Below are 16,986 nucleotides of genomic sequence, written 5' to 3'. Positions count from 1 at the left end.
CACAGAATAAGTCGTGGGCGGACACGACAAAATGAAGCCATCAAAAATAGAAGCGGAGCTGGGTAGAGTGCTCTCATAAAATAAACTAGATGAATGGAGCTAGGATTATGCAGCTTCACAACTCCACTCCAGACCCAACTTTTGAAGCTAAATTTAGGAGTTGGAGCTCTACCAAACATGCACTAAATTATTATATTTTGGGAGAGAGAGTATATCATATATGGCATGAAAGACACTTTCCTTACATTGAATTTAGCTACAGGAGTTGGGTCTGAAGTGGAATTGTGTAGCAGTCTAAACCCAGCTCCATTCATCTAGTTTATTTTGTGAGAGAACTCCACCCAACTCTGCTTCTATTTTTCGTGGAGTTGAAACTATTTGACATGGAGCTAGAACTGTGCTAAACTAGCCCTCAACACGAAAATCACCATTTAATTAGTGGAATAAGTTCATATGAGGTCCCTTAACTGTCGACGAATCCGACATGTCATTCTCACCCCTCTTCTTCCTCCTCTCTCCCCAACTCCCATGTATTCATCTCTCCCATCTGCTTTGTCCTCTCTCCAAGCGTGAGTGAGGAGGGGTGGTGCACAGCGGCTGCCATCTAAATGAGACCACCGGTTTTAACAGTTGAGGGACCCGTTGTATCTGGTTTTTCGGTTAAAAGACGAAAATCGGATTCGTTGACAAGTTAAGAGACCTGAGATGAACTTATTCCTTAATTAGTCACATAGCTCCGCTGGCCCATAAATGAAAAGGCCCAAGGCTCATTCAAAGCTCCTACCCAACCCAAGTCACCTCGCCTTTCCCCTCTCAAAAAAGGGGAAAAGGTCGCCTCGCCTCACCTCCTTCCACGGCTCCACCGCCGCTGCCGCGACGGCGACCATGGCGGAGGCGGCAACGCGAGGGCTGCCGCCGGTGAGCCCTGGCCTCCCGCTCCCGGAGGAGCTCGTGGTCTGGGAGATCCTGGTACGCCTACCCCCCAAGCCCCTCCTCCGCTGCCGCTTGGTCTGCCGCGCATGGCGCCGCCTCACCTCCACCCGCGACTTCCTCCTCGCCCACCACCGCCACCAGCCCTCCCTCCCCCTCATCGCCACCTGCGACTACGCCGATATTATGTACCTCATCGACGTCCTCACCCTCACCCTCGGCCGCCGCAGGGGCGCCGCCGCGCGGCTCCATCCGGTCGCCCGGTACGCCAGCACCGCCGACTACCTGGATTCGTCCTGCGATGGCCTCCTTCTCATCTCCTGGAACACCGGCCCCCCGCAGTACTCCATCTGTAACCCGACCACGCGCCAATTCGGTGACCTCCCGCTGATCTCCGGATTCATGTTCTTGGGGTTGTACCAGCACAGCCCCACCGGCGACTACCGGATTCTGCTCTACCGAGCTGAGAAGGTGGTGTTGGAAGATCTGATTCCTGGGCATGTCGAGAGAGATGCCAGCTACGTCTACACATTGGGTTCCAACGACATGCCCAGGCGCATCGGTTGCGCAGAGCCAGAGATGTCCATGTTAGCCGGCCACAGCAGACGCTGCAGACCTGCCCAGCTTCATGGCAGCCTGCTGCATTGGTACCATAGCATCAAACACATGATTCTGGTGTTCGATACCACGGCCGAGTCGTTCCGGTGGATGCGCGCGCCCATTGACAAGACGGAGAATGAATTGAACCGGGAACTCTGGGCAGATGTGCTTGAGATGGATTCTACACTTGGCTTGTACTGCTGTAATCATGACAAGACGATTGTAAATATCTGGGTTCTGCAGGATTACGAGCAAGAGGTCTGGTCCATCAAGTACCAGGTTGAATTGCCGGTTACATGTATCAGGGGGGAACTTGACGTGGGTGATTCTTGGAGTGTGATGGTTTCGTCCGAGGATGGGGATGAGGTTGTGGTTGTGCTGGTTGATTGCGGACAATCGGTGCTTTGCTTTGATACTGACGGCAAGCTGTTGGCGCGTCTTGAACATGATGGTAATGACATCATGGTTACTCGTATGAAGCTTAAACAAAGCCTTGTTCCACATGCATTCTTTCCGTTGCTAAAAAGTTATGTCGTGAATGATTTTCCTTTCATCTGATGTCTGCTAAATGAAGTTTGAGCACACAAATTTATTATTTTCTGAATTGTGCATTTATGTATGAAAACTTCTTAGCTGAACTTATTTTAGATGAATGTGCAACCAGGATACAATAATTGTATTTGGCCACATGAATAGTTGGTTCATTGTGACTTATAATGCATAACCTACTACGTCTTGATTGAATTACCAATACGACATGTCGATAGTCTTTTGGTCCAAGGTGGAAACAACTCTCACTGATTAATGATGAACAATACTGCTCACATGGTTTCATCTAAAAAAAATGAAACTTATTTGGTGTTGCACTATAAACATTAACCTGGTTTTTTGCTTGTATTTTCCTGAACCGGGATGTTGTGCACATTTGATTTGCTATGTTTTTTACACTCAAGGGAGTGCTCTAATGCTCTACAAATTCTTAATAAAATGGTTACGGTAGAGCCCAGTGTTCAATGAAATGAACAGTTCGCGGTAGTTACTGACAGTGTCCATTGCATTCTGCAATTGTTGGGCATGTTTGTCTTCTTCCAGGAAGTTATATTGTTTAGCGATTTTTATAATTAGTTGGAAACAATAGTTGATATCTTGAAAAAAATTAAACTGTTAAATGGTTGAAGCACGCATTCACAGCAGGGCTGTTTACATTTGGCGCAGTAAAGCAGTCATGCCAGCACCTGCAATTACAACTACCGTCATTCTTATCCAAAAGTTTTCCTTTCAATTTCTTTACTTCCATGGATCCTACCAAAAAAGGATTCGCCTGGCAAAGAGGTTCTGTGCCATCGAAACTAGTGTTTGCAAACATTTATTAATCTATCTCCAGGAATGTTGGCATAAGTTCATCAATACTATCAAATATGTTTACTAAATCAATTAAGCCATTAAGGTCTTCATCGGAGAAAAAATTGCATTTGAGAATATAAGAAGAATGTGTAACTGTTGAGTTTGAGCTGCTATTAGCGACGGAAGTGGTGGTGATGATGGTGGTCATCATGGAATAGGGAGAACAGGCAGCTGAAGAATGAACAAATTCATTGGTCACCTTGTCCATGGCTTCACATATAGCTTCAAGGATTGGATAAGCAAGTAAGTACGGAACATATTCAACTAGATAAGTACTTTTCCAGTTTGCTATGCTTGAATTCTTGTTTTGACATCTCTCAGCTGCACGCACGGTTGCTTTAATCTCCTGCATAAGAGCATACTGCACAAGCTGTACTGTAGCATTTTTTTTAGTCTATCTGTCGCATCATCCCTCTGGTAGTAATACTGATATCCTGCATAGGGGCAGGCAGACTCTGTCAAATGAGGCTTCCATCCTGATTGTCTAAGGAGCAGACATGGGCTGGTTTCTAGTTATGTTTCATACATGTAAAAGTACTGCAATTTAGCTAAGTGGGCATGGTTAAGACTCAAAGAAACAATCTGAATAGGCGAAAGAAGGTACTATTGTCGTCTGAAACTTCCCCCAAGGTGTATTGTCGTAGCTAGTAATATTCATATTCTATTAATTTTTAATTGGAAATCACAATGGTATACTGTTGTTTCATGATGTGATTGCTGTTGCCATTTTGTTTACTGCATCGTTATACATAAAATTCAGCTATTCAAAGTTTTGTGCATATATAGTAACTCATAATTTCAATTAGATTATGTTTAATAATGCAACATGGATGTTTAATTGTTGAGGTTGAGCTGCTTGGTTGACTAGCCATCATGGAAAGAGGGATTGAATCAACAAATTCAGTGTTCCATGGCTTCAGATGTAGCTTTCATGGATTCGGTAATCAAATAAGTCAACATCTTCAGCTTGATAAGTAGTTTGCCAGTCTTCCATGCTTGAATTCTTGTTTCGACATCTCTCAGCTGCACGGTTGCACCTGCACCTAAGGTTGCTTTGATCTCCTGCACAAGAGCATACTGGCATAGCTCACTCGACCTCCAGAATTGTTACGTGTTCCTTTGGAATAAATTCAATTTCACGCTCGCAGACCTAGTGATGGTGACATGGTGTTGCCGAAATCTTAGTAACCTGATCATGTGGTGCTTGAATTTTTAGAACTGTGCATCAGCTTGTACTGTACTGTTGATAACTTGAATTTGTGAAATCTTAACTGTAACCATGGTCGTGTACGTGGTGACTGAATTTGTGAATGTTTTTGCCCTGTATCTTGATGTAATGGAGGTAGAGAGCAGAGGCCAACTTTTCATTTTGAAGCAAAACAACGAGTCATTTTTCTGCTGTGAGCTGTGGCCGCATGTTTTTGGAAGCACAGCTGTTGAGTAAAAAAAAAACTTGATCCACCCCTTTTCCCCTTTTCATCTCTCATACCTTTCCCCTTTTCCTCTCTCGATCCACTCGGATCAAGGGTAAACCTAGGCACCTAGCTCCCATGCCACCATTCCCCTACATCTCGAACACATTTCATCATCTGAGGAGGGTTGTGCCGGATTTTCGTAACGGTCTGTTTGGTTGGAGGGAGTTTTTAAGAGGGATTGGGAGTTTAAAGGGATGAGGCTATTAAGTGTTTTGTTTGGTTAGGAGATATAGGAATTTTGGTGGGATGGGGATGGGGAATTGAGGAAGGAACTCCCTCCTTTTCAATACCTGGGTAGGGGCAGGTAATTGGGAGAGAATTCCTCCTTTACTTTGTCTAAGCAAATCTCAGCCATTTGTTTTTATTAATGACCTAATCTCCAACTAAACTCCTTATCAAATTCCATCACCTCTACCAAACAAGAAATTAGGATTAAAAATCAAATTCCCATCTTAATCTCATCATCAATTCCCTCGTGTAAACTCCCAATCTTCTTCCCTCGAGTTACCAAACAAGCCGTAAGGGATTTGGCGGCGGGATGGAGAATATTGGCGAGTAGTGGAAGAAAGTGGCCGAGGGAGGGCATCGGTGGGAGGGGTGGGATCTGGAAGGGGACAAAATCCGGTGATTCAAGGGATTTCGTCTCGGCGGTGAAGACAGCACGAGGAGAGCTGATGGGAGAGAAACTCAGGCCGAATAGGTGGCAACCATGTCACCCACCATACCAAGGCAATGGCTATTGAGGTGCAGCAGAAGCAAAATGGAGGGGGTTGCTCAAGCACATCAAGAGAAGCTGATGCAGGGGCACATATAGGCTGCGGATTCATAAACAAACGAATCCGCGACAGTGGCATCCTGATCGGAGTCGCAAGCGGAGACCCAAAGATCGGGCAAAGCAAATCTAGAAGGAAAAGAGCAGGCGACAGATGAGCTGACTCAACAGGTAAAGTCACAAGCCGATCCCAAAGGTTTTTGCAGTAGGTGTAAGATTCATGGTCATACAATTAGAGATTGCAATGTTCAAGTTTCTTTGTGTCATATGTGGGAGGAACAATCATCGTACCTTAGAATGCTATTTGGAGAGTAAGAAATAAAGAGCATGCCAATCCAACGGGGATAGTGTCAATCCTTTTTGGTGGTGTACTAGTAGAGAAACAAGTGGAAGAGGGGTTTAGGCTGTGTTCTTCCTCCACTTTTCCCAACTCACTTCTCTCGTTTTTCGCACGCACGCTTTTTAAACCGCTAAACATTGTGTTTTTTGCAAAAAAATTCTATACGAAAGTTGTTTTGAAAAATCATATTAATCCATTTTTTTTAAAAAAATAATACTTAATTAATCCTGTAATAATACGTGCTTCGTTTTGCGTGCCGGGAGGCAACCCCTCCTCCTGAACACAACCTTAATATGCAATTCAAATCGAATTGGAATTGGAAAGCCAAAGCACAATCCAATGGGACTTCCTATCGAAGGGAAGCTAGGTGAACTAGCAGATTTTGAGGATTTTTAGCTAAAAAGGACTGAAATGAGAATTTTTTATCAAGAAATGGACTCAAGGGGCTGCTGCTGCCGGCAAATTACACACTGTGCGGGTGGATGTGCATGATTGGTCTGCCTTGAAATGAAGAATCATTTGGCACTTTATGAAGTTGGGTCATGTTTGGGGCTGTACAAGATCGAGAGCCTGTTTGGCACAGCTCCAAATATGGTGAGGATCAAAGTGGGCGTTATGAACCCCATTGCTCTACCCTTAATATTTGTTTTGACTACCCCTGAAATGCTTATGTATGAAGTCACATTTGAGTTACAAGAAATGGTTCTATAGTAAAGTACAAGGGAAAAGGCAAAAAGGAGGATGATGATAAGGAGATGTATGAAGTCACACTTCAGTTAGAAGAATTTTTAGAAATGAAATTGAAATTTTAAGGTGATTGAAATTTAATGCCTTGAACGTAAGAAATTGTCTCTGATGTTCAAGATGAAAATAAACATTTAATGAGTCGTGGTTCTACCGGCCCAAAAAAGAGATAGTTCGATCCATAGAGAAAAAAAACCAGTAAAAAAATAGCACAAGGAATTTTCCACTTTGACTATAAGCACATGTCATCGATTTTACTTCAATATATAGCACTTCCGTTAACTCAAAATTAATTACTACATGATAAATTTTTCTACTTTAATCTAACACAGTTAGGTCAAAATGTGATGAAAGTGTTATGTATCGTAGGAAAACTGATGATCTGTGCTTCCAATCGAAGTGAGAAATTTGTTAACGGGGTTTCTCTGTGGAGAAAATTCGATCATAGCATAGAAAAGAAAGCGGTACCAAAGACACAAAAGGGGTTTCTCTGTGCTACTGATCGATTTTTTTTTTTAAAAAAAAAGAAAAAGAAAAAGAAAAAGAAAAAGAAAAAGAAAAAGCCAAAGGCCCAAAAGGGTATCTCCGCCGTCAGCCCGTCTCTGGCCTCGTCACTCACTTCACTCCACTGGCGGCGGCGGCAACCATGGCGGCGGCGGCGGCGACAGGACTCCCGCCGCCGCTCAGCTCCGGCGTCGCCCTCCCGGAGGTCCTCGTCGTCTGGGACATCCTGGTACGGCTTCCCCCCAAACCCCTCCTCCGCTGCCGCCTGGTGTGCCGCGCATGGCGCCGCCTCACCTCCACCCGCGACTTCCTCCTCGCCCACCACCACCACCAGCCCTCCCTCCCCGTCTTCACCGGCTGCAGAAACTGCGACGTCCTCACCGTCGACCGCCGGCGCCGGCTCCTCCACCCCGTCGCCCGGTTCGACAGCTCCGTCTTCTGCGTGGAGGAGGCCTCCTGCGACGGCATCCTTGTCCTCTGGAGGAAGAGGGCCATCGGTGCCCATTCCAGTGTCCGCTTCTCGATCTGTAACCCGACCACGCGTCAGTCCGGTGACATCCCGCTGCCGCTGCTCACCGGGTTCATGCTCATGGGCTTGTACCGGCACCGCCCCACCGGCGAGTATCGGCTTCTGCTCTACAGGATAGAGCTACCTGCTTCGGAGCGGCTCGTTGATGTTCTGATCCCCGGCGATAGAAACGCCTGCTACGTCTACACATTGGGCTCTGGCGATTTGCCGAGGTGCATTGGGTGGCCAGAGGCGGAGGCAAACGGCGCATCTGTGCTGCTGCATGGGAGCCTGCATTGGTATAAGAGAATTGAAGATATGATTTTGGCGTTTGACATTACAGCCGAGTCGTTCCGGTGGATGCGGTCTCCATTCGGCAAGGCGGTGTGGAGAGCGTTTCATGGCCTGTTTGAGATTAATTGTATGCTCGGCATGTACTGCTGTGACGATGGTGCAACATTTGTAGATATCTGGGTGCTGGAGGATTATGAGAGAGAGGTCTGGTCTCTCAATTACCGGGTTGAATTGCCAGTTCTAGAGATCAGGAGAGAGCTTGATGTGAAGCGTGATCTTTACAGTGTGATGGTTTCTTCCGAGGATGGGGATGTGCTTGTGCTGGTTAACTGCAAACGAGCCATGCTCTACATTGGTACTGATGGCAAGCTGTTGGCGAGTTTGCCACATGATAATGACGGCCTCAGTATTACTCCAGTGAAGCTTAGAGCAAGCCTTGTTCTGCATGCATTCTTTCCATCTCTGCTGGACTATGTCGTGAATGCTTCGCCTTTCGTGTGATGCCTGCTGAATGAGGTGGTTCCTCTTTTTAAGACTTCTTTCTATTGCCCTTGCCTGCTTCTGAATTATATATGGTGCAATCTCTATGTATTGGATGAGGTTTAAGCTTACAAACTTCTCAATTGCAGTATGCATTATGTATGCAATTAAACTTCTTGCCTGAAAACTGATGGTACATGAATTTGTATTCAGGAAGCTACAAGTGTTATTTTGCTGCATGAATTGTTTCTTCATAGTGTCCTATGGTCTTATAATGCATACTCTCCTACATCTCGATGAAATTACCACTTCAGGACATGTTGATAGCCTCTTTTTTTTTTTCTTTTTCTTTTGCTGATGTGACTGATCTGAGGTTGAAGGATATTTGATCAGCTCCTTTCTCCATGAAAATGAAACATTTTCTCTGGTTGGCTTATAAAGATAGAATCCAATCTGCAGTCCAGTTGAGAAAAGGAACTGCAATGGCTCTGAATTTTATTAGTTGTGTTGGGAATTTGAAACTGCTAATCATATCCTTTTCAAATTTCCAATTGCTGTTGGCCTGTTGCTTTGTGGTGCATTTGCAGAGATGCTCTGAACTGGAGCAGAATTTCTTCAAATTTTGACTTTTTTCTTTTGGTTATTGGTTTGGGTCCAAAAGTGCTAGAGTTGACTTTATGCTATTTATTGTTGTTTGCTGGCAACTCTTGTTGACCAGAAATGGTACAATCTTCAGAAATAAACTTGCCTCATCCCCTCTGATTATCTCCTTTTGAATTGTCTTTACGTTTGCAGTGTAAGACCCATCTGTTATCTGATGAAGTCAGTTGGGTGGAACTCTTGTCTTCAGCGCTACATGATGCCATGAAAAGCTTGGCGATTACCACGTTCTGGAGTTGGCTGACCTGATACTAGTCTTGCTGGATGTAGCTGCTTGGTGTTTTATCTTTGCTGGAGTTGTACAGTGTGTCTATTAGGTATGTGCTATCACTTTGACTAGGTGAAGCCAGGGGAAGGTTTATAGTCCTAGTTTACTGTCTTTAGGATGTTCTGTTAAAACTTGTTGAGTTATGTCTGTTAGATGACTGGGTTCTGACCAGAAAACCTGATATTATCCTGTATGTTGGAAATACCTGCAGTTCCTTGCTTTGCTTTCAATGAAAAGCAAGGTCCTATGACCTTTATCTAAAAGGACTACTCTGAGTGATTTGTGATGGACAATACCGCTCCTATGGTTTCATCTACAAAATTTTGAAATTCATTTGGTGCTGCAGCATGAACTTTTGACAAGACACAATCTCACTTTTGCATCTATTTTCTTGAACTGGTTGTTTAACTGTTGAGGTTGAGCTGCTTGTAGTGGTGGAAGTGGTAATGATGATGGTCATCATGGAAGAGGGATAACCAGCAGTTGAAGAATCAACAAATTCAGGTGTCACCTTGTCCATGGTTTCAGATATGGCTTCATGGATTCTGTAATCAAGTAAGTTCAGAGCATCTTCAGTGCTTGATGAAATTTTCTTCAAGATGGTGTTGTCCTAGCTAGGACTAGAAGTAGTCATATATTCTATAAGGTGTTCTAATTGGAAGCTGCTCTTTTGATGCTCTTCGTCCTAGTCAGATCATCTTTGTCAAAACCTCAAAGAAGACAAGGCCTCCCTCACCGGTGATGTCTACTGTCTGGATGAGAGAAGGGAGTCTGCAGTGGTGGCGGAGATGCCCCGATGTTTCTGGTTTCTGGACTCGCCATCTTCATCTAAGTAAAAGCCTTCTCTCCGCCAGCGGCCAATTAATATTCTTTCATTTGGTGATGCATTTCTACATTTTCTTTGGTGAAATTTTTTTGTTTGTGTTCTTGTGAATGATTGTGGTCCTAAGTCCTACCCCCAGTTTCAATTTTTTTTGGTTGGTTCCAATCCGGATGAATTCTTTTCCCTTGGATCTCATAACAGATGAGACAATCAGGGAGGTTGGGGCTCAGATCGGGGTTTCTGAGACATAGCTTGGAGCCCCAGATACATGATATTCACATATCAGGGGTGGGGCCACAGTAATATCACCGGGGTCAGATGACCCCGATGGCATTCAACCAACCAAATGAATTGCTCAGTATTTTATAGCTAATGACCCCAGCAAACAAAGTTTGATGACCTCGGTCAGCCCGCTAATCTGCTGGAGCTCATGAAAGCTAAAACAATATAGTAGTAGCTTATTTGTTATGCTACTGTCAATCCACCACAGCACCACTAATGCCTCAATTAAACATATTTGGGCTGTTAATGATCTAATTTAGCTACGTGGCATGCATATCAATGCATTAGGCCAGTAGTTCTGCTAATCGAATAACTAGATGTTAGGTGTGTTTCTTTAAGCTATTTACTCCATCTCGAAATATAGCTATCTCTAGGATTTAAATTTATTTTAAAATATAACTACTTTCCATATACCTCTTCATCTCAACCAATCTCTTAAAAAAGAAGGGCATTTTGAGATGGAGGGGGCAGTAAGCTACATCCATAACTTGCCTTTATGTCCGAAAGAAAACATTGTTGTTAGGGCTGATTTATATGGTTCTAACTTTTAAATTTTTAGACCTTTTAAAAATCCATAGATTCTTGTATAATATAGAGTTTATGTATTTATTTTTAGTAAAATGAAATAATTCCAACTTGCTCACAGTTCTAGCTACAAAAGACTTTTGAGCTAAAGATACTTAAAGTTGGAGTCCCCTCAAAAACGACACTATTGCAAGTGAAAGCCATGACTCCAGTGACTCAAAATCCTGGCTCCGTCCGTGGGGGCCTACTAATTCTTTTTGTAACTACATATGATTGCACAAATATGGCTTCATTGCATTTCCATTTAGTTAGCATATTGTTTGTGTTTTGTGTTGGACAATAGGGCGTTGAAGCTTTTGTCGTCCAAGAATTACTTTGTTACAGAGTACCAGATTGTTGTAATCTTGAGATGCAGATATTTTGAATGATTACCGGAGCCTTGGATATCTCCCTATTCTTTGAAAAATAATCCTTTATGGTACTAGCATGGAAAAGTAAATAAATTGTAATGTGTGATATCACCGAATTATGCTGTATAAGTGTCAAATTGAGAAAAATAACAAAACATCATCTAGATGAAACAATATTCTTTTTGGACGAAAGTTCTCCTTCACCTCTACATCCTCACTGAAATTGACAGCCAAAAATGGAAGAACATTTTGGACAAGTAGAAATAAGATTATGAATGGTGAAACTTTATGGAAAGGTGAATCAACTTCAAATAAAGAAGTGGAAGGATGAAAAGGCTTGGAAATTGTGCTCTCAAATGTCCTCCACATTCTATCGTGTGAAGTACTATTGTTGGACAAGTAGAAATAAGATTATGAATGGTGAAACTTTATGGAAAGGTGAATCAACTTCAAATAAAGAAGTGGAAGGATGAAAAGGCTTGGAAATTGTGCTCTCAAATGTCCTCCACATTCTATCGTGTGAAGTACTATTGTTCATGTGAACTTTTAGGGAAAACACAAATGACTTGCATATCATGGCATAAAGAAGAAGCCGATAACGAACAGGGAAAATTTAGATGACTCCGTTCACATAAAAATAACAAGCACTGTGAAGATTGTTCATGTGAACCGAATCATCTAAATCCTGAGTTGTTTGAGATGTTCCTGCATGTTGGCCTAGTGAGTTTCACAACTTAGCAGCTAAATTATTTACAATTTAGCTTTTGCACATGACACATATTATCAAGGACCATGGTCTACCTTCAATTTTCCTGTAGCTGCCGTAGCTCAACCTATCTGCTCTCGATGTACTGATGTCTCCGGCTCCTTAAGTTTAATTGCAATGACAATGTCTCACCATGTTAGCAGTTGAAAACATGTCGTTTCCTTTTTAGAAATAACACGGTGCCTGCAAGATAGAAAACACAATTAGTTATTTATTCACGATATATATTCTTCTTAGAGTATCATGTGCAACTGAGAGTGAAAAAACTGATTTCTTCGTTACATACAGTATGAACTTTTTTCTGGTGTGAGGTTCCTGGTCTGACTAGTTTTTTGCAGTGACCCAGTTGTCCATAAAAGGCGAGTGCACGCATATGCATTCTTGATTGCTGTAATAGAATCAGAAGAGAAGTATTAGCCAAAATCAAATGATATGATGCAATTTTAGAACAGTGGTTAGACGTTATATGTAGTGACCTGCATAATCCTCAGTTAACTAATTGAATTTTTATGTATGTTTGTCATAACCAGAGCATGAAGTTGTTTCCCGATCTTCTGTTATATGTAATCATAATATCGGGGTATTAGGAATTCGACCACCTACTAAATTAATTGCATGACGATTTACAACTACTAACCACTTGTGTACCATTGTGCCTCTCACAGAAGATTTTTTGTTACAACTATATACATTGTACCCACAAACTAGACATGATTCATTTGCTTATAGATTTTTCTTTAATCCATAATTCATGATTAAGGAGGGAATTCACTTGTCATACTTACAGTTTTTCTATAATGATGCTGTTCTTTTTCTTTTCTTTGCATTGCCATGGTTGAATTCCTGGAGGAATGTGAGCTTGCCAATCAATTTTATGCCTGAAATTATTCCTGGTGGAGCATCTAAGTATCTTAACTGGGTCAACCTGCTGATGCCATTTTCGAGTCCTATTTTTAGCCTATTCACATACCGAGACTGCAGACTCAATGCTTGCAAGTGGTAGAGTCCAAATAACGATGTAGGCAGAAAGGTAAATTCTCTGCTTTCTTTGATGTCCAGATACCTAAGGTGGACCATATGCTGGATGTTGTTTGGCAGAACACCAGCAGGATGGCGGAGCACTAATACCCGTAAGCTTCCTAACTCTTTCAGTGTTTCTTCCAGAGCATAGTTGAAATTAGATGTGCGGGTCCAGCTCCAGGAGGCAACATCTGCCTTGCATATTATTAAGCTTCTCAAATTTTTCTTTATTTCTATGTTTTCTTCAAGGCTTGCATACACAGTAGATATGTTGCTTGCATTGACATATAGGTGGCGAACATTTGTCGGAATACTGACATGGAAATCATCTTCTATACGGAAGTGTTCACCATTTGAGATTGACTCAGCAAAATCATGTAGCAAGTCATGAACAACATAATGATCCTCTATATTGGCTACCTTATGGATGAATGAAATCTGTAAAAGATCATTGATGTAACGATATGCGGTTTCATCTGGTGTTTCCTTGTTAACGAAACCATGAGCTCTCCACATCCTTAATAGTGCATCACCTCGAAGTTGGTAATTCTTAGGGAATAAGGCAAAATAAATAATGCACTGCTTCAAATGATTAGGAAGACGCACATAGCTCAACCTCAGTGCTGGCATAATACCATCTTCCTTCTGTTCTATCTGCCACAATTTTCTTCCATTGACTGTCTCCCAGTGTTTTTCATCTAGTTTGAACTTTAATAAGTTCCCTACTGTCTGAGCTGCTAAAGGTGAACCAGCCAACTTCTTTACCAATTCTTGACCAATACTGCTACCTTTCAGTTTGTCCTTAAGTATCCTCTGAGCTTGATCTAAACTACTGATGCTGCTCAACTCAGCAGCTGTACAAAGGTGAACTGACTGTACCAACTCTTTTATTAGGCGTTCAACGTCGAATTTATTTGAAACATGGAGCCATGCCATAAAATCAAAGTGTTTCTCTTTATCATAAAAAATGCTATACACCTTTTGTGCAAGCGCAGTCTTACCGACACCAGCAATGCCAACAATTGATATAACATCATAAGGTTGACTGGACTTTTCATTTTTCTGAATAAGTAACTTCTTTAGGTGTTTACCTTCACTAACCCGTCCGAAAAACTTTGTGGTGTCCAGCATCGAGGTTGTTGTGCGCCACTGAACTGGATGTTCTGGTGCCCTGTTTTCTAGCTTCAGTAACTCCAGGAGTGTTTTCATCCGACTATCAATCTCATTAAATATAGTCACTGCAGCAGCTAACTTAGTGAGATCTTCATCACAGAAAAGGAATCGTTTGAGAGCACGAACTGACCGTTTTACTGTTGAATCACTGCTAAGGGTGGTTATGGAGGATGATGAAGAGGAACAGGATGAAGAAGAACCAGCTATGGCAGATGAAATTGAGTTAGTGGTCACCTTGCCCATGACTTGAGCTTTAGTGGTCACCTTGTCCATGACTTCAGCCTGTGCTTCTAGAACTCGGTAATCAAATAAATCCAGAACATCCTCAGCCTGATAAGCAGCATCTTTAATTCCCCTTAACTGATTTGCGATGTTTGTTTCCTTACCTTGCAATCTCTCAGCTCTGCATACCAATTCTTGGACTGTCAGTAGACTCTCCTTAAGGCTTCTCAGTTTGTCCTTTGTGTCTTCCCGTTGGTATTCGTACTGATCTCCTGCATAAGAACACACCTTATCAACCAGCTTTGATATGCAGGCTGAGGCGATCCATCCCCCCTATTGCTGTAGTCGCCATTGTTCCCCAAGGAGTTGTTCGATGCAGGTTCAATCTCTCAGCTCTGTCTACCAATTCTTGGACTTCCAGTACTCTCCTTAAAGCTTCTCAGGTTGTCCTTTGTGTCTTCATTAATACTGATCAATCAATGAGCTTTGAGAATTGAGATGCAGGCTGAGGTGATCCACCCCCCTTATTTCTGTAGCTGTGATTTTTAACTTTGAGAAGTTGTTCAATGCTGGTTCCAAGTTGCTGCATAAAGAGCAAAGATTGGTGATGTGGAGAGCTTGTATGTAGATGTAGTCAAGAAAGAGAAAGAATCATTATAATACAAAAAAAGCTGTCTTACTTCTCCGAGCAGCTTCATACACTACATATTCTAATGTCCTATGGTAGAATAGAAAAAGTATTGCTTGTTTTTACTGTAATTTCGTTGTTTAGTTTTCTGTGTATGCTCACTACACTGATTGTGGTTTTCTTCACAAAGTTACTGCAATTTTTTTTTAAAAATATTGAGCTGCCACATAGTCTCTTATGCTTAATTATGTGTATTGAAACATAGTTGTTGCATGTAAAAAAAGTTTTGGTGATTCATTACAAGGGGACCATTTTTTAATGCTCAGGTGACTAATATCTTTGTGAAAATTTTTTATGAATTTCTGACTTCTGGTGCTCACATTCGTTCTAATAACTAGGTACTTTTGGAGTGGCAGTATTGTCGTGGTTGAATTGCAGATACCCTCTGTATGAACCAATGATAGTTCGATGTGGAAACTACTTGGAAGCTGGAACATGCCTAAAAAATTGCAGGTAGTGTCTCCCAAGACTCATTTTCGTTTTGGGTTTCTTGTAGTTGCTTGCTGCATAGTATATTCACAACAAGAGTAGAAGCAAAATGGTCTCTTGTTCTTGTTTATTGTTTCATGTAATCCTGTCGTTTTCCAGGACCTTTGTTGCTCTGCGTAGTTTTGCCGCTTAAATCCCAGGTATAGCAGCCCATGATTTCAGCCTGTCCTTTTAGAACTCGGTAACCATATAACTCCAGAACATCCTCAGCCTGATAAGTATAAGTAGCATCTGTTATTTCCAATGTTTGTTTCCTTATTAGCTTGTAATATCCCAGCTTTGTGTCTCACTTCTTGGATTGTCAGTAGACTCTCCTTAAGGCATCTCAGTTTGTTCTTTGCGTCTTCTCGGTGGTATTCATGCTCATCTCCTGCATAAGAGCGTATCCTGTCAACTAGATTTGGCTATCCATCCCCGTATTTTTTATGCTGCCATTTTTAGCTCGATGGAGTTCGTCAGTGCTGGTTCCAAGTTGCTGCATAAAGAGGAAGGATTGTTATTTTTGATAATGAAAGTGGAAGGGTTGCTGATTTAGAGAAAACTTGTATTTTAGAGATAGTTAAAGAAAGAGTCATTATGATTTAAACTAAAAAGCTATATTCTCCGAGCAGCTTCATTTGTCAGTACAGTGGAAAAATCATTAATTGATTCTTTTTAATTTGATTTGGTTGCCTAGTTTTCTAGGATTTTTCACATTTTTTATCCTTTTAGAAAACTTATTTTAGAAATGATCATTTTCACAGAGCCAACGTCATTGGCGCCGTGGTCCAACATGACGGTGCCAATGACGTTTGCGTCATCCCCATATCCCCTTGGTGGATGCCCCTTGGTGGAAGCTAAGTCACTAATATAAAAGGGACGGCACTGATATTGTTGGCGCTGATGACCAATTTGTATTTTTTTTAAAAAGGCTCTAGTTGTAATAAAAAAATATTTACAAATAGGTCCTCGGTGCTAGCATCATTAGAGTTGAGAATCTATTTGTTAATACAAATAGGTCCTTTTGTGCTAAAAGTAGGTTATTTTATTTTTTTTACAAATAGGTACTCGGCTCCAACGATATTGGCGCTGTCCTCCTTCACATTAATGATGCGAGGGGGACGGCGTAAACATTATTGGCGCCGTTATGTTGTACCACGGTGCTAAGGTGCTAAGGACTTAGGCTGTGTTCGTTTGGGTGGGTTGGGAACAAATCTTTTGTGCACGAAAAACAGAGTAGTCCATCAGCGCATGATTAATTAAGTATTTATCAAATTATTTTTGAAAAAGGATCAATATGATTTTTTAAAGCAACTTCCGTATAGAAAATTTTTGCAAAAAAACACACCGGTTAACAGTTTGAAAAACGTACGCGCGAAAAAGCGCATGATTAATTAAGTATTTATCAAATTATTTTTGAAAAGTATCAATATGATTTTTTAAAGCAACTTTCGTATAGAATTTTTTTTAAAAAAATACACCGTTTAATAGTTTGAAAAGCGTGCGCGTGAAAAACGAGGGATGTGAGTTGGAAAAGTTGGGGAAAGAACTCAGCCTCAAAGGTTAAAATCCAGCCTAGTTTTCCATGCCTGATCACTGCACGTCTGCGCGGTTTTCAGCTTGTTCTTCA

General features: G+C 41.8%; 2 protein-coding genes across 4 annotated transcripts; both read left to right on the top strand.

The window, feature by feature from the left end:
* Positions 1-356: 356 nt before the first annotated feature.
* Positions 357-3,669, top strand: LOC127769435 (F-box protein CPR1-like). Its single transcript, XM_052295018.1, has one exon. The coding sequence runs from the start codon at positions 751-753 to the stop codon at positions 2,086-2,088; it is 1,338 nt and encodes a 445-aa protein (XP_052150978.1). The 5' UTR covers positions 357-750; the 3' UTR covers positions 2,089-3,669.
* Positions 3,670-6,873: 3,204 nt separating this feature from the next.
* Positions 6,874-9,975, top strand: LOC127771299 (F-box/LRR-repeat protein At2g43260-like). Of its 3 annotated transcripts, none has more exons than XR_008017120.1 (4): positions 6,874-8,087; positions 8,847-9,028; positions 9,412-9,534; positions 9,673-9,975. XR_008017120.1 is itself a non-coding variant. In XM_052297181.1 (2 exons), the coding sequence occupies exon 1, from the start codon at positions 6,912-6,914 to the stop codon at positions 8,070-8,072; it is 1,161 nt and encodes a 386-aa protein (XP_052153141.1). In that variant the 5' UTR covers positions 6,874-6,911; the 3' UTR covers positions 8,073-8,087; positions 8,847-9,401. The 3 variants fall into 3 exon arrangements, 1 of the variants encoding a protein (XP_052153141.1); XR_008017121.1 differs by having other exon boundaries at positions 9,669-9,782; XM_052297181.1 differs by lacking the exons at positions 9,412-9,534; positions 9,673-9,975 and having other exon boundaries at positions 8,847-9,401.
* Positions 9,976-16,986: the final 7,011 nt, after the last annotated feature.

Source organism: Oryza glaberrima, chromosome 4 (genome assembly GCF_000147395.1).
Source record: "Oryza glaberrima chromosome 4, OglaRS2, whole genome shotgun sequence".
In the NCBI taxonomy this organism is placed as follows: domain Eukaryota; kingdom Viridiplantae; phylum Streptophyta; class Magnoliopsida; order Poales; family Poaceae; genus Oryza; species Oryza glaberrima.
Note: the sequence above shows the minus strand (reverse complement) of the source record. Positions and strands in the feature narration are given on the sequence as shown.

What these genes read in the sequence shown, in the direction of transcription:
- LOC127769435 (XM_052295018.1), top strand. Translation starts at nt 751, where the DNA reads ATGAAAAGGCCCAAGGCTCATTCAAAGCTCCTACCCAACCCAAGTCAC.
- LOC127771299 (XM_052297181.1), top strand. Translation starts at nt 6,912, where the DNA reads ATGGCGGCGGCGGCGGCGACAGGACTCCCGCCGCCGCTCAGCTCCGGC.